Raw genomic sequence first — 19,851 nt, forward strand, 5'->3', positions numbered from 1 at the left:
CCAAAAGCTACAAGATGTGCTGTGTTGCTGAGGCCCAGACAGACAGGCAGGTGCACACAGTGGGTGGGTGTGCACATCCATTGCCTCTGACAAGAACAAGTCACCTGTCTATTGAAGTGTTCAGGGACCCACACTTTGCTCCAGCAACTCCGTATCTAAGCATGAGTCCTTCAGAGCTCTGCGAAATGTGAGACGATGGAAGCAAGAGCACTCCAACGCTGGAAGCCTTAGCCTAAACTCTCAGCTTAAATTTTCATCCGCAGGGGACCTTATGTAGGTGTAAGTAACAAATCATAAATCATCATAAATTAGGTGATGTTTCCACAATGGAATACTATGCAGCCATTCCCAAGAACAAAGCAGCTCTCCAGACACAGATGAGCAACCTACAGCACACTTCCATTTGTGGGCATGTCCACTTGGGCGCCACCCTCCCTCTCCTGCATGAGGCTTTCACACCTTCTCTCTCTCTCAAACCTCCCCCACGTCTTCCTCCATCAGCTGGCTGCACTGCTTGCCAGTCAGGAGGAAAGAACCCCCAGGCTCCTGGCCTGAGTCTGCATGTATCTTCTCCCATCACAAGGGACTGTCCCACGTCCCATCTAAGGCCGGCCACTTTATTGCCCATCTCACCCTTCTTGCCTACAAGCAAGGGCTTGCTGCCTGGCATGCATAAGAGCAGAGGCAAATGACCACACAAAACGTACTGACCACCATGCAGAACTCTCCAGACTGGCTGAGAAATCGGTCTCTAATGGGGAGTGGTTAAAATGACACATTGCTCTAGCTGTATCAGTTCTTGTGAACCAATTACATCAGTTTCTTAAACCTGCAAAGATAAAGAAAAGACCTGGAACTAACGATCCAGTCCAGATGTAGACTCTCCTTGAAGCTCCACTCAAAACAGCTGCTCTCCTTGCAACCCAGTCATGAGTTAGGGACCAGCATGAGCCCCCGAGTCTCGGCCATTGCTCTGTAACAGCTGTGAGCCCCCACTCTCTCACATCTGCACTACACACAGGCACCTTTGGTTTCTCAGAGAAACGTCTGCATCCATCCCCGTAAGATGCTGGGAACCCCTTGCATCGTACGGGAAGATGTACTCTCAGGCTGGTCAAAGAACAATGAACTTTGTGATTACGCTTTATTTTTTCACCTAGAGGGTGAAAAATCTACAATGAGTGGGGATAGGAGAAAACAAGGCAAGGCCCTTTGCTCAATGGTGCTATTGGGAGTGTGTGTTGCAATGATTAAAAATGACCTTACACAAGTCCACGCACAGAGTTTTACTTGGAACGTTTGTCTCTCCCCATTCTCTCCCAAGACCTCATGCAACTCTTACTTAGAGTTATACTTAGGAACATTTTACAAAACACCTTTGACTCACATGGCACAAGGAGGGTTGTGAAAAGCCACCTGTCCTTGAGAGCCTCCCTGCTCGGCCAGAGTCCTTGAACTGTGAGCTGGGTGTGTGCACCAAACGGGTATTGATTGATTACACATCACGGACAGACCCTGGCAAGGTCGTGCATGGCTTTAACTCTGGGTGTGGCTGGGCCCTTCTGGGAGGGACACACCTTCCCCCGAGAGTCAGGATGGTAACTGTGCCTGTGCTATGGGGTTGGAGGTCAACAGGTCTAAGCCTGTACACATCTGAAAATCTAGGACCCGACCTGGCACTCTGCCCTCCAAACGCTGCCAGTTCCAAGGGGTCGTAAATATATTTCTTTCTGGCGTCTTGTTGAAAAGCCCTAACTGGCATTCTAGAGGCCAGGTCTGCACCTCAGCTACATGAACAAATGGTGACAACAACGCGATATGGTCATGCTCAGATCTGCGCTGTGCTATATGAACTCTGGGGCCAGTGTAATTACCAAAGTAATTTTATTTGCTTGGGAAATTATTACAATTAATTTGCGTTATTTAATTATGTCCCAAACAGATGGGGGAGTGAGAGGCCAGCAATCAGCCCTGAGCCGTAGTCAGGTAAGAGTGGCATTCTGACTCCCTGGGGTTAATTTGTACCAGCGTGGTCAGTGTAATCTTCCAGCATGGTCAGAGCTCACACACCAAGACCTTTAGCCCAAGTCTGCAGCCCCGGGAGCCCGGGTCCTCAACCCCGAGGGGAGGTAATGGCAGATCACTAGGACAAGAGTCACACGGGAAACTCCATCATGCAAAACCTAAGACTCTTCTCAACGAATGGGGTTTCCATGACTACTCCCCTTACTCAAGGAAGGAGTACATTGCTGGGCGGCCTATTCTTTTATTTAGCAAACAGACACCTCCCCAAAGCACAGCGCTGGGTGGTCACTCAGATCCTACTCGCTGAATCTGTCGTTCTTCGAAACTGCTGAGTGTGTGTTTAGGGCAGAGCTGGTCAAGACACTGTGCTGTCCTCTAGAAATGGAATGGGAACAGCAGGTCTGTCCCTTGGGAGATTATTGCCAGAGTCACTTTTAGCTTAATCCAAAGTACTTCTTGGATTCCGTGATCTGAGTGGCCTTACGGTTAACGGATGTTATGTGTGAGACACCGATACAGACGTCACAGGTCCCCCAGAAAATCAACAGGGACCTGGGAAAGGGTTGTCAAGAGCTGTGCTGTCTGTCCTAGGGCTGCCTCCATCCCTCCCTTACGATGGCTACGACTGGCTCCGTGTGCGCCAGGGAGCAAAAGCTATCAGAGGTTACCTAATCGGTGCCCGAGCTTAGAGGAAAATAAAAACTGGAATGTGACTCTTAGCTTTGGTTTTCACGATTAGATAACACTCCTTTTGCTTGGTGTCCAATGAGTTATCAAGCATTTACGGAGTCCTCAGTCCAGACTTTGTTGTTTCATTTTTCCAAGAGTTGCTTTTTGCACAGAATTGAATCGTTGGTTTCCTGACTACATAGACCACTGTTCTCCCCCAATTCTATGTCTAAAGCAGAGACCAAGGCAGCTAGGATGTTGAACAGTTTGTCCAAGGTCACCCTAAAGAAGTTTCCTAAATAGTAGTGTTAGCCTTGTGCAGGGCTCTTAAAACAGGAGGGGACCCCATTTTAAAATGTCTTTCCAGGAGGTACAGTAAATTAAGACCAATGGATATAAGTTAAATGGATACCACGAATTCTCTAACAGCTAGGTCTCAGTTTCCCCTATCAGCAAAATCTGTATACTAGTTCTCCTAAGGGATTTTCATAGAAATTAGGTAAGATAATACGAACTACCTAAACTGGCATCTCACTATTATCAGCCTAGATAAATGATGCCCCAAATGGAGACATCTTTCATATGCCCCCTTCCCCTGAGAAGCACCGTCCTACATCTTTTGCTTGCTTGCTTGTTTTTCATCTTCAATTCATCATGCAATTTTTTTCTTTTTTTGAGAAGGAAGTCACAGGTCAAGGCCATTATATCAACACTGTTGCTGGGGCTTTGCCTCATTTAGCTACTGACTGAAATAATCGCGTGGGCCGCAGGCAGAGGCGAAAATGAAGTTCAGAGGGATAGTTCGGGTTGGAAAATATATGATCCATTTATTAATCTTTCAGAAAGAAAAGAATGGCTGCTAAGCTTCTTCTGGCACCATCGATAACAAACACCCATACTTCAGAAATATTAACATGTGGAACCAAAAAAAAAAAAAAAAAGGCTCTCAAAATGCAGGCAATGTGGTAAAATGTGTTTTGATTCAGGATCCCCAGGCATTAAAATCTGCACTCCAACAAAACCAACTCAGAGAACAAATTAATTTTATTCATGGATGATTGGGCATATTTACACAAATCAACTGACAAAAGTACATAGTTACAACAATTGCTGAACACTGCCCATCACCCAGGACAGGCCTCGGGCAAAGCATTTATAATAGTACGGGAAATAGCACATTGCTTTCCAGGTTCTGAATTCATCCCCAGACCACCCTTCCTACCTCTCCACCTTTCCTTTCAAAACCAATTCTCAACAGGTGGAGTGGTTTGCAGGCCTTGATGAATTCCCATCGTGACAGGGATTAAACTTTTAAGTTACAGAGATGAATCTTGAATGACAGTTGGGGAGTCATCTTGAGTGGGGACGGGTGGGCTCCATGAGTCCTTTAAACCCCATGGCACAGGCTACAGGCCTGCCCTTTTCTTCTCCTAACCAGGGTTTCCAGCATTTCTGTGGAATAATGCAGCCTCCTGTCTCCCCCACGGAGCGGGGTAGAAAAAGGTCAAAGCGAGAAACTGCACAGCGGGGGCGCCGGGATGCCCATCTGGGTTTTGAACCCAGGTGTGGCCCCTCCAGAGCATCGACCTGCTGTCAAACAGGCAGAGTGGGCCAGGACCGGGAGAATTTCCCAGACTGGCTTCCTTCCGGTCTGAAGAGCAGGGTCGGAGAAGGAAGACAAACCCACCTGAAATCCACCGCTACGAACCACAGAACCACCCAGACTGGAGGGGATTTCACACAAGATGATGGAACCTGGGTTGGAACGGAAAGCTGGAAAGATGGCTGAAGCAACGGACGCTTTCTGGCTGGGTGGGAGGCACCAGCTAAGGGGTGTCCCTGAAGCGGGCTAACCCCCTGTCCTCTGAGAGCCCTCTGCGAACTATCTCCTCACCGCCCTGTCCCCCGCCCCCCCCCCCGCGTTCCCAAAGCGACCCGCGTCGCGTTCTCCGGGTGGCCACCCGCTTTAGTGAATAGGGGGCGCAGCAGGGTTGACGTCAGCATGGAGGGCTTTCGAGTGACTTTTGGGGCCACTGTCCTCGGAGCCCTACCCAGCACTCAACCTGCCTCCAGCCGGGGCCAAGGTCTCGCCCTCCTGGGGGACCACACCGTCACCCCGGAGAACTCTCCACGGGCCCTCGGCAACGTTGCCAGAAGGGCAAGGAGGTGGTTCTCTTGGACTGTGGCAGCACGGGGGGGGGGGGGGGACCTCGCCCGGTGTCGAGCCCTTTCCCTCACCCATGTCTTTCTGCGGAACCCCGCGTTCGCCGGGGCGCCGGCTTGCGGCACGGCTCCCGGACACTTACCGCGGATCCACTGCGCAACTCCCGGGGAACCTGGCAAGAGCCGGGCGGGCTGCGCTGGGCTGGGTGGGGTGGGGCGTGAACGCCGCGGTACCGCAGCGACCCCGACAGCTCCACGCGCGCATTCAGGCGGCTCCCCGCGGTTCTCGCGCAGCACGTGCGGCCCAATGCGCATCCCACAGAAAGCCGGCGCTTCCGCCGCAGCCGGGTCTGCGGAGCACGGGGCGCGTGGGTGTGGCTCAGGGGCTCAGGCATAAACAGAGACACCCGGGGGACGACACGGGTCAGAAAGACGCTCAGCGTGAGCCGTGCGCCGGGGCGGCCGCAGGGGAGGGGCACCCCCGCCCCCGGCACGCGACGGTGCGTGGGGGGGCGCACAGCGGCGCGCCGTGCACTTCCTGTTCGGTGCACGCCGCCCTCCACAGCGCTGCGCTCCCTGGGCCTGCGTTCGTGCCGGCCGGGCCCCGCTGTCTCTTCTGGTCCCCGGGACCGCGGCGCGGCTGGGGACGGAGCAGCGCCAGCCCCCTCTCCTCCCAGGGCCGCGCGAGCCGCGCCAGAACTTGTGCTCGCAGCCGAGCCACAGCCCAACTGCGAAGAGGGCTCGCGTTTGCGCCTCCTCTTTCCCTCCTTCCTCTCTCCCTCCCTCCCTCGCTCCCGCCCGGGAGGACGGCCCCAGTTCCAGGCTCGGGCTGGTTTATTCTGCGGCCGAGGATTACATTTATATACAAACTGTGTCAGTCTCGCCAGAGTTTCCACTTCGGCACGGGCACAGGAGGCTTGTTTTCCAAATCCCTGTTCCTAATTGCACCTGCCTTGCAGATTACCTCTGGGAATCTGGGGGAGGAGCCGAGTGGGTGGAAAATGTTGCTTCGCTTTGCATAAGGAAGAAAACTTTGTCACCCCGCTGGAGACCTCTGCCACGCGTAACCCGGAGAGAGACGCCAGAACCAGGACAGCCAGTGGCTTTGATTGGCATCTAATGAGCACTTAAGAGGAAGAGGACACCAGCTCAGCGCTCACGCCGACCGCCATCCCTCACCGGTGGCGGGCGGCGGCCCGAGCTACCTGCTCCGCCCTCCCTCCCCGCGGAAGTCCCCACGCGGTGTCTTCAAGGGGGAAGGACCGTACTAAGGAGCGCGCGGCTGGAGGCCGACGGCAGGGGCCGGGCTAGGAAGGAGAGGACAGTATTCCAGGAACGAGTTCCCCGGAATTAACTTCTGGTTAAAGTTATGGGAAGCGCAGCCATGGACACCAAAAAGAAGAAAGATGTTTCCAGCCCCGGCGGGAGCAGCGGCAAGAAAAACCCCAGCCAGAAGAGGCGATCGCTGCGCGTGCACATTCCGGTGAGTACCCGCACCACAGTGCCCCGCTCCCGGCCCTCGCGTGGCTGCGGACCCGGCGCGGAAGGGGTTAACGCGGGCCGGCCCGCGCGCGCCGTGCGTGTGCCGCAGGGCCGAGCTGGGCCGCGGAACCCATGCTCCATTTCTCTTCTCATGGGCTTGCAGCCCGGGGCGAGACCGTCCACGCTGGGGGCGTGGGGGAAGGGGCGAGAGACGAGTGGCGCGCGCTCCGGCCAGGCCCGGCTGGTGGCGGGCTGGGCGTAGCCCCGGGTCCCGCCTGGTGCGGGTGCGGGGGGCGGTGCATAGTGTTGTTTTGTTGAAAAAGGACGGTGTGGACTGCACTCCGGAGAGGTGGAGCCGCGCGCGGCCGCGGGGGACGGAGGGGAGGGGCAGTGGGTGGGGACAGCGGGCGGGGGGGGGGGGCGGCTGCGTAGCTGCGCCCTGAAATGGACTTCTTTCCTCCCCAATTTCCCTCAGGGTGTGTCTGGGCCCGGGACGGGGGTTCCTCTGCAGCCGTTCCCTTTTCCAGCCTTTCCCCCAGCACGTTTCAGGCTTTGGGGGGCTCGGGGATCCCTAATGTGTGCAGGGCTGCCGTGCACTTCAGACCCGGCCACGCGGGCAGCCCGGGCCGGACTTTGGCGACATCGATCGGTCTGCGGCTTGACTTTGTTCAGCTGGAAGGAAGGAGGGCGGGATCGTGCCCTCCCCTCACCTGCGATTTGCCTGCTCAGGCAGCCCGCGGCTACTTGTCCTTACCTGGCTGCAGCCTAAGCTAGGCTCCCCGCGGGGGTTCAGTGGTGGGACGTGCGGCATAGCCCTTATCTTCATCCAAAGGAAACCCCCAGCTGGGTCACACTCCTGGCCTCCACCAACCAAGTAAATGTTTGTCCAGACACACGCACACAGGCAGACATACATATGCGCGCGCGGACACACACACACACACACACACCACAGTAGAGGGCTTCTTGGAGAAAGTGATTTTGTTCTCTCTTCAAATGACCAGTTTTGGGCACAGGGTGGGAGTGCTCAGTGAGCTGCCTCTGACACCTCATTAAAGTAACCCTTCCTGACAGCGAAGGGCGGAGCTGGGGCGGGGCGGCTGGCCCCTCACTCTCACTGTGATCCGCAGGTTCCTTGGTGTTTATTGAACACAGCCCCTGCTTTCCCGTCCATGTGCACATAACACTTGGGTGAGGAAGGGTAGAGGCCAGGGGCAGCGACCCCAGACATCTAATGGGTACTTGGGAGCAGCCTGATGTTGGGGCACTGTGGGCAGCCCTCCCTGGCAGGGGAAAGCTCCTGGAGCAGGTGACTGGACCCCTGGCTGTTGTGTGGCCACCAATGTGGTGACCCAATATGCAGGAATAAGCAAGCATTCCTTTGAATAAGCGTTCTATGTGAAAATGATGTATTCCTGTTTACCTTGCTAATGGGAGACGTTTTAACCCCATTTGTAAATGAAAAGTTAGACATCAGTACTACAGACGTCCTGAAAGCAGAGATCACTTGAGTCAGCTGTGTAACTAGCCACACATTGTCGCCCGCTTATCAGAGGTCATTCTTCTTTATCTACTTTACAGGGATGTTAAAATCATTCACAGGAAAGCTGTTAAAAATTTCAAGTGTTTCTTGTAAATGTATGGCTATTACGTCTACATCAGAGCACCCAATCAGAGAGAGAAACGGACACTGTCCAGTGTGCAGGCCATATTATGTGGAGGCTGATGGTGACACCGGTCCCAAATGTGGTGTGGAGTGTGTGTGTGGGGTGCAGTCGAGGCGTGGTGCTGGTGGCAATGCAGGACAAAATCCAGACCCGGAAAAGGACTGAGCGTCCAGGCTGTGAATGTGGAAAAGCCACGATACAGTTGGGCTACTCGGCCCACCCTTCCTGCTGTGAGGATTTTGGCTGCTTTAGACAACCGCCTTGGGCACGATCCAGCCCTGATCCAAAGTACTGTCCACTCAGTTATTCCACAGCACGTGTGTAGCACTCTGCTTGATAATGAGATTCAGGGGTGAATGGCGGGGGTCTGTCTCCAGCCTCACAGGGCTTGCATTGCAGGTGGGACCAGGGGGTGTCTCCTCATGGAACAGCTAGTAATTACCTGTTGATCATTATGCTGTTAATAATCTAGCTGGGGAAACACGGCATTCAAATAAATGCTGGCAGGTGGCCCAAGGCCGTAAGATGACCAGTGCAAGCAGAAGGGAGATATGACTGACAGCACACTGACTGTTCAGAGATGTTAGTCCCAGAGATGGTAGGCAGGACAGACATGCGTGAGAAGTCAGGGGTGCTTCCCCCAAGGAGTCAGGGAATGGCTGACTGCTTCCAGGTACAGTGAAGAGCCCCTTCTTGTGGATGAAAGGATTTAAGAATGAGGGTAATCAGCAATCGATTGAGGCCAGATCACGGCACACCTTGAAGTGGGATTGCCAGATTTCGCAAATGAAAGTAGTAAATGCCCAGTTAGAGTTTTAGATAAACAATGAGTAGCTTTTTTAGTATATGAATGTCCCATGCGCCATTCGGCATAAACTTATACTAAGAAACTATCCGTTGTTACCTGAAATCCCAATTTACCTGCGTTACCTGCATCACGTGGCTGCCCTACCTGGAAGGCAGTTCCAGGGAGTGAGGACTTCCCCCCGCAGGCACTGAGAAGCTGTGGAGACGCTGCTGATGCCCTGCCTGGGATGCCCACCCAGAGTTCACTGCAACCTTGCTGGGCAGCTCCGCGCCACACCACAGCTTTTCCCTGTGTCTTTCTCACTCCTGAAGGGATCGTCCTGGATGGTGGCAGGCTGGGCTGGGAGTGTTGGAGTCGGGATTATGCCCTGAGGGGCAACCCTCAGCCAAGGAGGGATGCAGGCCGACAGTTGTGATGGACAGTTGTGCTGTGTGTTCCTCAGGACACGTCCGAGGGTCCCCGCAGGGTCCCACCCAGTTGTCCTCACTGGTGGTCCATTCATCAGCGTGCCCTTGCTGACTGGCTTCCTTGCCTCACTTCCCCATACTCCCTGGGTGAAACTCTTGAACCCGAGTCGTCGTCTTACTCTCTGTTTTAGGGGGAATCTAAACTAAGAAGTAATTAGAGGTGATGCAGACCACGGTTCATGAGACTCAGCCTGGCAGCCGTGTGCGAGGTGGTGTCGTGGAAAGAGGGGCTAGTATCAGGGAAAATGATGCAAATGCCCCGGGGAAAATGACATCAGGGTTCGAGGGGCTGCACTGCAGTGACGGTTAGAGGGTGGTGTGAGACATTAGAGGGAATGTCACTGGGTGAGCCGCGGTGTCTGGTGAATGGCAGGGAGAAGGGAACTGGGTTGATCTTACGGCTTTGAGGTGCTGGGTGTAAGAAGCCGATCCTTGGGGGAAATGATGACTCAGTCAGCCACGGTGGACTTGAGCTGAGAGCGGCAAATGGAAGGGAAATCAATCTGCTTCCTCATCTCCCAGCACCACGTCATCACTGGGGCCCAAGAGAGTGCCGTTTCCAAGGACATTTGGGATTCTAAGGAGTGGCTCCTGAAGGACTGTGGCGTGCTGTGGGTGGAGTCGTTTGGTGGTATCCAGGCGTCTCCTGGGGCCTGTAGTTTCCAAGCAGCTTGTCTCTTTACTGAACTGGATTGAATCCCTCTTGGATATGCTGGGCCTCAGTCCATACCCCTGGGTCTGGTGCATAAACAGAACCCTGGTCCCCGGGGTTGGGGGACATTTCTGCAAACCTCCAGCCCAGGCTCTGACGGCCTTTTACCATCTCGCCCGCCTCTGTGCCTGACGCACCAGAATGGAGGGCTCCGTCTCAGGGGACACCCTTGGGCCTATGGGTAATGGAGACCTAGTGTGGATGACGCTGGAATGACTAAAGTGGTTGTAAGTTGAATTCGATTGAAAGGAGAATGGCCCCTAAGCCTAACGGAGGATGTAGCCTTGGTTGATTTTAGCATCTTTCTTAGGGAGCTTGGATCCGCTTTCCGGGAAAACCCTTTGGGACCTTGCAGGGACAAAAGAAGGTGTGTGAGAGAGAAGAAAGACTGACAGCTAATTCCTTTTGGGGTTGTGCTGGGCCTTTAAAAGTAGCAAGGTGGGTGGGTGTAGGGTTTAGAGTCCCGGTGAGTTGGCCCCTTGCCTTGGCTCCCTGCTCTTAGCCTTCATTGCTAACGAAAAGCAGCAATAATAATGAGGTGGTGGGAATGGCTTTAGAAACTAACTCAGAAGCCCGCTATGCTTGGCGTCCTGCCAGGACTTTGCCAGGGAAGCTATTGCTGGGGACAAGCCTGTTCTTTTCTCCTTTTTTGTCCGAGAAAAATCGGCATCCCCGTTAATGCCGAAATCCATATATTTCAGACATACTTTAATTGATCACTATTGGCCGGCATGTCATGGATCTTTGGAACTGTTCACGAGCCAATGACAGAGCAGGTGGCCAAGGGGGAAGGGGGCGCTTCAGAGAAAAGGACCCACGCACGCAGTATGCTGTGGGGACACTGAGCCAGTGGCCCTGTGTTTTCTGCTGACAGTAAATATCACTGCATCTATCCCAGGGCCTCTTGGGCATACCTTCACAATCCTTGGAGACAAACTAAAAATAGAGCCAAGAGCAGCTGACTGGTCACAGAAGGTTGTGGGGACATGAGTTGGCTTGGGCAGGCCTGTCGCAAGTGATGCCGCTTTCCTGGGGTGTTTCCAGAGGGAAGCTTCAAGCTGCTTGAGGCCCTGCACCCTGCACATTGGTGATGGGCCTGCACCAGTAGCCTGTCCCCAACCAGATCCTCTAGCTCGGGCTGTGCTAAAGGAGACACCGCGGCTCACCCAGTGACATTCCCTCAACGTGTGTGGGAATGGGTCCTGCCCCCAGGGCTAGAGGACCGAGTGACCACACTGCTCACTGCCCATCACACCTGGACTGAAGCTGCTGGGAAGGGAAAGGGGGTGCCCTGTGGCACAGCAAGCGGTGTCAGTTTTGACCTTGTCCTTGACCTTGGTCATTTTTCCTACCTGGAGCAAGATTTGTTGAGTTAGGGTTTCGGGAAGTAGTTTTCAAAGTGTGGTTCCTAGACCCACTTAAGTCACTTCAACCAGTGTTTGTTTAATACATAAAATCCTAAGTCTCAGCTCAGACCTACTGAATCAGAATCTGAGACGTGGACCCCTGGTTCTGCATTTCTGATAAGTTCTCCAGGTGATTCTTAGGTCTGTAGGAGTTTAAAAACAATTGGTTTTCAACTTCCCTGGTGTTAATACTGATCCATTTCTTCTTCTTCATGAGTCAGTCTTCCTTCTTTCCTTCTTATCCACTCATCTGTCCGTCCACCTGTGTATGTACCTATCTATCCATCCATCCATCCATCCATCCATCCATCCATCCATCCATCCATCCATCACTGGTACTTTATCAGCTGTCTGTGAGAAGACATATCCTTGGCTACTGACTGTTGAACAAAGATAGGATATTTCTGGCTTCCAAATAAAGACAAACTCCCAGCTCTGCCCCCAGCCGGGGTACCTCGGTGTGGGCCAGCCTGTTAGGCCACCTGGCCTGTTTTCTGGTTCAGCCCCTCGGTGGCTTGTGCATCGTGGCTGCCCTGAGCAGAGTATGATATCAGGAACCTCAGGAGTCAGTGAAGGAGCCCCCACAACTGTCTTGTGGCTCCAGGGTTTATAAACGAAGCCTGGATGCCCCTCTGTGGCTCACGGAGTCTGCATATGACGACTGGAGAGTGGGCTTCCGGAAGCCTGGGCATTGCATGCTGGCTGGATGCCAGTTAAGCACAGTCCACCGCTGCATCTGTGGGGGGGATGGGAGGTAGAAAGGGGGTGTGAGGACAGAACCCTGCAGAATGTGCACGGAGCTGCATGGAGCAGCTCTGAATACAGCGTAGTGGCCTGATGATAAATGGATCATTCTTTCCCCAAAAGGACAGCGCTCATACGAGGTAACAGACAGAAGTAGCAGCAGCCCCATGTACTTTGCGGGGTCCGTCTTGCGTCTTCCCACACATCACAGCCTTGTTGGGGTCCCTTTGCTTTGCAAGTCTCTTTCCCTGCCTGCTTTCTTTAAGCTGCCTTCTTCCAGTGGCACCAAGGCCCACTACGTCCTGTTGCTCATCTCCACTCAGGGCCGCACTTCAGACGGATCTGACCGCTAGCTTGACTAAAGAAAGAACTCGGAAGCATTTCTTCCTTTGCCAGTGTCGTCTCACCTGCTCAGACCTCATTCACATCCCTTGCGACTCCCTGTGTACCCTCTTCAAACCACTCAGGCAAATAACCGTGCTCTTAAATGATGCTGTTGCTCGGCTGCTTATTTTCTTTCACTGCCCTGTTTTCCTGTTTTGATTTATTTGGCTCGGTGCCAGTGACGTCCTGTCCCTGGGCGTCATTTCACTGTGATGGGGGCTGTTCCACTTACTGAGCAGGCAGCTGGCACGCCAAAGAGCTGGGTTAGAATCTGGCCCACTTTTCCCCCATTCACCTCCATCCACCCACCCCCCACATCCCTTTGACCCAGAGCAGTGAACACTCACGAAACGCTAGTGTCTCCCCCTTTTTGCAAGATGGTGGACCAACGAGTCTTGATAACCCCATGACACTGAACCAAATGTCAAAATGTTGTCGATGTCTTCCAAGACGTGGAACAAAGGCCACTGAAGTAAGCAGCCGAGGTGAAACAGTCTCTGATTTGCTTGGTTAATTGACTGTGACCTTGCTGTGAGGTGGGCAGAGGAGCCCATGGGAGTTAGGCTGTGTCTCTGAGCTTAACCACAGGGAATTCTTAGTGAGACCCCACTGTGCCATGTGCGCAGCTAGGCCCCAGGGACTGGTCGACTACGAAGCGGCCCTGTTTCCCTTCCAGTGAGAGAGGGTGTCTTACGCACGGCCGGTTTAGGCCTGCGTTGGAATGCTTACTCCTAATCACACTCATCTCTTCCTCTGTGTACTTTGAAAATAATTTGATCTCCATCCTTTCCTTCCTGTTGACAGGAAGCCCTTCTCTGCCAACTCACGGCTTGTCACAGACCAATCAGATACTATCCAGGTTTTGGGGCTTCTGCCAGGCCCTCTGTGTTTTGATATACTCTGACCTGGCACGAAGTTGCTGATGAATGTACAACAGAGACCAATTTGCTCTTGGAAACCCCAGGAGTCCAGCCTTTTTTCCACAAGGCAGAGGCCAGGGCCCCGCTGTGGGGAACCCTGCAGCTCTGCCAGCCTGTGGGAGCACAGCGGGGACTCACCCTTCATGCACAGCCTGGCATGACCTGCCTGTGTGCTGGGGGTGCAGCAGGAGGCAGGATGCAACAGGGCCAGGCGGGAATTTTAGAAAGTGGGGTACCAGCTTCTCAGTTTATAAAGAAATGGAGAGCCGAATTGCTGAGGGCTGCGTTTGTACTCAGGCAAGCTTAGCGCTGGGACTAGGAAACCACTGGCTCATTTATGTCTGTTTCCCAGGCACTGTGCTAGGTGTTGGGGTTGCAGAGACGAACAGGGTTATGGCTTGAATTGTGTCCCCAAGAAGATATGCTGACGTCCGCACCTCTGGGAACTGTGACTGTGGCCTTATTTGGAAACCCAGTCTTTGCAGATGTAATTCACCCAGTTAAAATGGGGTTAGGCCGGGCTCCTAATCCATACGATTGGTGTCCTTCTAAGAAGAGGAAATTTGGACATAGAGACACAGAGGGAAGACCATGTGACATGGAGGCAGAGATTGGAGTGATGTAGCCAGCAGCCCAGGGGCAGCTGGGGCCACCAGAAGCTGGAGGAGGCAAGGAGGACCCTCCCCAGGAGGTTTCAGAGGAAGCATGGCCCCCCGACAGCTTGATTTGGGGCTCTGGCCTTCAGAACTGGGAGAGAACACATTTCTGTTGTTTTAAGCCCCCGATCCTGGTTATAGCAGCCCCAATGTCCCTGCCTTCAAGGCACAGTTTGGGCGGCAGTCAAAAACCTACCGGCTACACTGTACCCCATGAGGGTGGGCCACGGTCTACACAGCCAGCATGCTTTCCACTGCCCACAGCTGGAGTCTGTATTTCCCCAAGATCCAGGTCTTTCCATGTGTCCTTCCCGGCCCCCACCCCCACACTGCTCCTTCCTGCTGGAAATCCCAGTGTGGTGGGGCTGGGGGTGGGGGGGCTGTGAGAAAACCGAGTGTGTGGTGGCTGGGGTGGCAGCTCCAGGCCCCAGCCCTGCTCTGCTTGTGCAGAATGCCTCCTCCGGCCCCGCTCATGGCCCAGGGATGGAGAGGTGCAGGGAGGGAGTGGCCGCCCAGCTTAGTCACCTCCTCAGCTTCCCGAAGACTATGAGGCAGCTTCCGGGCAGCTGTGTGTCCGCTGGGCTAACAGAAAACCTCCACCTGGTTCCAGCCGGCCTCCCAGCCGTGGAAACATGCACTGGGCCGTGGGCTTGAGGCTGTCATCACCCCGGGGCCATTCATGTCTGCAGCATGTTGCGTAATAAGGACCCCAGAGAGCTTTCTTCGTCCTCAAAATTCAGACACTGCTCAATGGGTATTTTGTTCGCAGTGGCGTTGACTGACCAATATTATCATCTGATGCCACCTGGGACGGCACGGTTGTCGTCAGATTTAGCTAATGTTGATGGAGCACTTGCCATGGGCCAGGTCTACTTTTATATAAGCCATCTCCCTTTACCTCTAAAATAACTCTGTGAAATAGTATTGCCATCGTTATCAGCGTTGTTACCCTTACCATAGAGAAAGAAGTGTAAGCCATTTAGGGCCCAACCTGCCAAGAAAACTCTCTGTTGTGTCTTGAAACTTTTAATTGGGTTTTTGGTGGCTCCGCTCGGCTCTGCCCCAACTCCAGGCTTTTGATGCCCAAGGACTGGTCCAGGCAGCATGGGGGTGGGAGGCAGGACTGCTGGGGAGGCAGACACCACCCACATGATGGGCACACGGAAGACAAAATACCTGGCCTGGCAAGTTGCCGTCCCACGGTTTGCCCTTGGGATTGACCAGGTCTCCAGATTCTTGGTTCCTTTTTAGGTGAAGGTCATTGAAGGCTCGTCTTTACCCATCTTGTCTCAAAATTAAATAATCCGCCTTCTATAATTTCACAGATCTTACTCTCTAGTTCCTTGTCATTTCTTTTGTGTGTGTGTGTTTTGTTTTTGTTTTTTTTGTTTTTTGTGTGTGTGTGTGTGTGTGTGCTTTAAGTCACTGAATGTTAGAATAAACATTAAACCAGGAATCGGGAAATCCTGTGTTGGCTCTTCTGTCAATAACTGCAGGGCAGCTTCTTACTGAGTCAGTGAACATTTACTGAAAGCCTGTTGTGTGCCAGGCACTGTGCCAGGCACTGTGCAAGGCTCAGAGGGTATATCTGCGACCAAGATGGGCATGTGCTGGCCCTCACAAGGCTTAGTTAGCATCTACAGAGGGCCCTTGGGCACGACTCCATGTCAGTTCGCTTTTGGTGCTATTGAAGCACCCCAAACATAGTGACTTAAAACAATAAACACTTAGTGTTTCTGAAATACGTATAGAGAATAACTAATCTGTGATCATTAATATCATACACAATAATCAATATTTAATGACATTACTACAGAATTGTATATTAATATATAATAATACATTAATGTATAATCTATTAATATGTTACTCAAACATAATATGTGATATTATATTAAGATCTCAATAAGTTAGTATATGATTAATGTTACTTAATAATATGTAATTAATAACTATTTAATTATGTGATATATGGTAACATTTTATGTAATATAGTTTATACATATGTATATGTCTGTGTACATATACTGGGAGTGCCAAAAAAATGTATACAAGTGGACACTTTGGTCAACGTTGCTCAAACAGTAGTTTGCTGTAATCAGAAGTGTCTGGACGCTGATGGTAACCACTTTGAGCACCTCTTGTCATTGCAGAAGTCATTTGTGACTTGTATTCATCTTTTGTTATCAGTAGATACTGAGTATTACCGTGTTTCCCCAAAAAGAAGACCTAACCGGAAAATAAGCCGTAGCATGATTTTTCAGGATGACATCCCCTGAACATAAGCCCTAATGCGTCTTTTGGAGCAAAAATTAATATAAGACCCGGTCTTATTTGGGGGGAAGCATGGTATAATTTTAATACAGTTTTCCTTTCTTAAAATGTTTATACGGAACATGTTTTTTGGCACCCTCTGTATATATATGAGGATTGCAGTCTGAGGTCTCCATTTGACTCTAGTGCCATGACCGTGGAAATGGATTTCCCAAGGACAGGTGGGCTTTGCAGGGCTGTGAGTGAGGGCTAGTGAAGAAGTGTGCAGGGGAGCTGTGGGCCCTGGTCCTCCCAAGGTGGGCATTTGAGAGTGTCACCCAACCTCCCAGCTCATCACTGAAGATGAGTGAGTATCAGAGGAGCTGCTTTGCCCCTGGGGAGAGGCCAGTCTCAGGAGGACAGAGAGGTTACTTTTCTCTTCAGCACTCTTCTTTGCTTGTTAAAGTGTATTTTGAGATTTCTGAAATGACCTTGGGGCACAGGTAATAGAATATTCTCGGCTCAAAGACAGGGAAATGCTGGGCAGCGGTACCAGACTGATCTAAGGGAGGTAATCAGCCAAGTGGCTTCCCCGCCAGGTGCAGACGTGGCCCAGTGTGTGTGTGGTGGCCCCTGGGTGGAGGCTGTGCCCTGGACCACTTTATAATGAGGATGCCGCGTCCAGAGTTTCAGTGACTTGCCGAAAGTCACGTGACTGACCAGTGACAAAGCAGAGAGGAAAACTCAGGGTGGGAAGAGAGGAGGCCCTTTCTGGCAGCAGTGGCTGCAGGTGAGGGAAGGCTTGTGGAGCCACAACTCCGTCTGCCTGGCCTGCCATGGTTCTCTGATAGTTGTTCCTCGTGTCAGGTCAGGAAACAATTCCAAAGCAGTTCTATTTCTCACTAGCCCAAAAGCAAGTGCTGTGGGCAGCGGTGAGCAAGCTTCACGTCCTCTTGGCACAAACCTAGACTCCAGGCTAGCACCGTCTGTCTGTCCTCCATCCATCTTCCTCCTTCTCTAGGTGTGGCAACATCAGGCCCAAGCAGACTTTAGTAGGCTTGGCACACAGGCCTAGAATTTATAATAAAATATGACTTAAGTCAAATGCACATGTTTGGTTATATTCCTCGTGCAATGATGACCAAATGACCTTTGTTACCTTCATCTAAACAGTGATTCTTAGCCAATAATTCTGTGCCTGAAGTTTTGATCCTTCAAGGGTGGGGGGAGAAAGAAATCCGGATTGGCTGGACGGAGATGTTGGCCTCAGCTGACCCTCTGGAACATTCAAGAACCGGGATGGACTTTCAGAGGTATCCCAGATTGGGGCAAGGAAGCCAGACTTTCTTCTCCTTACTTAGATTGTATGCTGCTTTGAGGGTAAGCTGCATCTATACCTTCTTGTGTCCCAGCCCCAGGGAAACCACCTCCCACGTGGCCAACCCTAACTGAGGTTGGTGACAAGGTGACAAGAGCAGAAGCCAGACAACATAGTGGGAAAGAAAAGAACGTGGAGTCTTTGAGAATCCAAGGGCTTCGTTAACTCTGTGAACTAATTCTGAAAATCTGAGTGAATCGATTTTTTGCAAATCTTATGGGAGCCAAATATGGCAACGAGAAAACTTTCAGACTAACCATTGGGCCCATCGGAGGGCATTTTTAGAAATATTATTATTAGTTGTGTTTTTCCTTCATCTCTTACCTGGGAACGTTATTTGGGCGTTTCACTCAGGCTAATTGACTCATAAGAGCGTCATAAATATGGCAGGAGGCATTTTATTTTTTATTTCTATTTGGCAGGAGGTATTTGAGATGGCATGATAATCTAAGGGAACCAGTCTGGCACCTAGACTGCCGTAAAGGGCGGAGCACAGGGGGCTGATTGGCTCACGGCCAGGCGTCAGCCCCTAGGCCTCACCACCTTCCAACCAGAGGGGGCGGGAAGCACCCACACTGTCCTTTGGACTCGATTCTTAGGAACAGAATCAGTTGTGCCAGCTGGGAAAACGTGATGGTTTTCATCAGCGCTGTAGAAGGGTGGTGCGAGGTAGGGACGTGAGTTTGGGTGTCACAGACTAGGGTTGCAATTCTAGTGCCACCATTTGGTCTCATGTCCTCTTGGGCATTTTACTGATGCTTTCTGAGCCCCACTTTCCTCCCCTGTAAATGTGGGTCGTCATTCCACCTCACAGGGCTTGGGGAGAAGGAAATGAGATACGTGGGTAAAAAGCAAGAAGGTGGTCCTCTGGGAATGTTGGTTCCCTCTGCCCTGTAAGGGGCCTGTAGGGATGACTGCCCTAAAACTTGAAGGCCAAGTCTTGGGGTGGGGCTGCTGAGAGTTGGGGTGGTGGGTATGGAAACTGAACCTGGCAGGCTCCACCTGGAAGCAAACCACTGTACCTGCAGGGCTCCTGGAGTCATGCCTGCCGCCACAGGCCTCCCCCTGGAAGCCCTCCTGGCTGACTCCTGGACAGTTCAAACTACTTCCTTTAGTCTTGTGGGTGAAAATCCGGAGAAGGGCTGAGTGCTGCGGTGCCTTACCTCCACCTTTGTTTTCTGTCTTTAGAGAATCACATGTTCATCGGGGTAACCATTTCACATCCTCTCCTGAGGGAATGACTTGTCTAGGTCTTTACTATGGCATCTGTGTTCCCCATTGTGCATGCACAGCTCAGGACAGGCCTTTTGTCACTGGGTCCCAAGGTGGCTTTCTTCAGCCTGGGCTATTGTCACAAGGGGCAGGAAGCCGAGCACCGGCCTCTGTCTCCTCTATCCCATCCTTTCCTGGGGACAGGAAAGAAAGGTCAGAGCGGTGCTGAAGGTAAGGGAGCGGTAGTGTCGGCCCTGTACAGCTCCATCTAGGTGGCACGGTTCCTGGGATTCTCAAGTTTAGCCTTGAAGGGAAAGAAACAGGAATGGCAGCTAATTTAAAAAAGCGAATATTCACTGCGCCAGCAGTCCCTGAGAGTGTATGTGCATCAGCTTACTTGAGCCATGTAAGTCAATGCTAGTCTCATCCCCACTCTCCAGATGGGAAAATCTTTGCAGCAGAGGCCAGGCTCCAAGCCCCAGCCATCTAGCACCTAACCTCCCACACCGAACCACTGTGCCCTACAAGCCTGATGGACATGCGTGGAAGGGATGAGGGTGTCTACCTCCAACCGTTGTTCTGGGCTGATTACACATGCATACATCTGCAGTCTTCTTTTGGACCTCCAGCTGCTGATGGGTCCACCTTGGGCAAAGCTGCTCGGCGGCAGGTGGACCCCCAGTGACAAGCTCTGTGTCCTCAGTGGTCTGCAGCCGGCAAGAGCAGAAGGGTCCCAGCACAAAGAAATGACTTTTCCCTCTAAACCCTTGCATCGTCTTTTGTATGATGCTATACTTGCCCTGCCCTCTCGGCCCAGCCCAGGCCCCGACACACCTTCGCACCCACACTTCTAACCACTCTTCACCCCCAGCAAACATTCTTTGACGCCATGATCAGTCCTCAGG

The 19,851-nt window shown here is 52.3% G+C and overlaps 2 protein-coding genes across 3 annotated transcripts in view; one reads left to right on the plus strand and one right to left on the minus strand.

The window, feature by feature from the left end:
- Window positions 1–6,029, minus strand: part of GALNTL5 (polypeptide N-acetylgalactosaminyltransferase like 5) — a 46,089-nt gene extending 40,060 nt beyond the window's left edge. The window contains exons 1-2 of the mRNA XM_088800402.1: window positions 6,018–6,029; window positions 5,001–5,585 (exon numbers count right to left, since the gene is read on the minus strand). Of these exons, the coding sequence (XP_088656528.1) occupies window positions 5,001–5,585; window positions 6,018–6,029 (597 nt within the window). The remainder of the gene's footprint in view (window positions 1–5,000; window positions 5,586–6,017) is intronic.
- PRKAG2 (protein kinase AMP-activated non-catalytic subunit gamma 2) overlaps window positions 5,539–19,851 on the plus strand; it is a 189,568-nt gene continuing 175,255 nt past the window's right edge. For both annotated transcript variants that reach the window (XM_019712806.3, XM_019712807.3), the window contains exon 1: window positions 5,539–6,340. In XM_019712806.3, the coding sequence (XP_019568365.1) occupies window positions 6,227–6,340 (114 nt within the window). In that variant the 5' untranslated portion in view covers window positions 5,539–6,226. The remainder of the gene's footprint in view (window positions 6,341–19,851) is intronic.

This window comes from Rhinolophus sinicus, chromosome 8 (assembly GCF_057876585.1).
Source record: "Rhinolophus sinicus isolate RSI-liver-muscle chromosome 8, RSI-T2T, whole genome shotgun sequence".
NCBI classification, from domain to species: domain Eukaryota; kingdom Metazoa; phylum Chordata; class Mammalia; order Chiroptera; family Rhinolophidae; genus Rhinolophus; species Rhinolophus sinicus.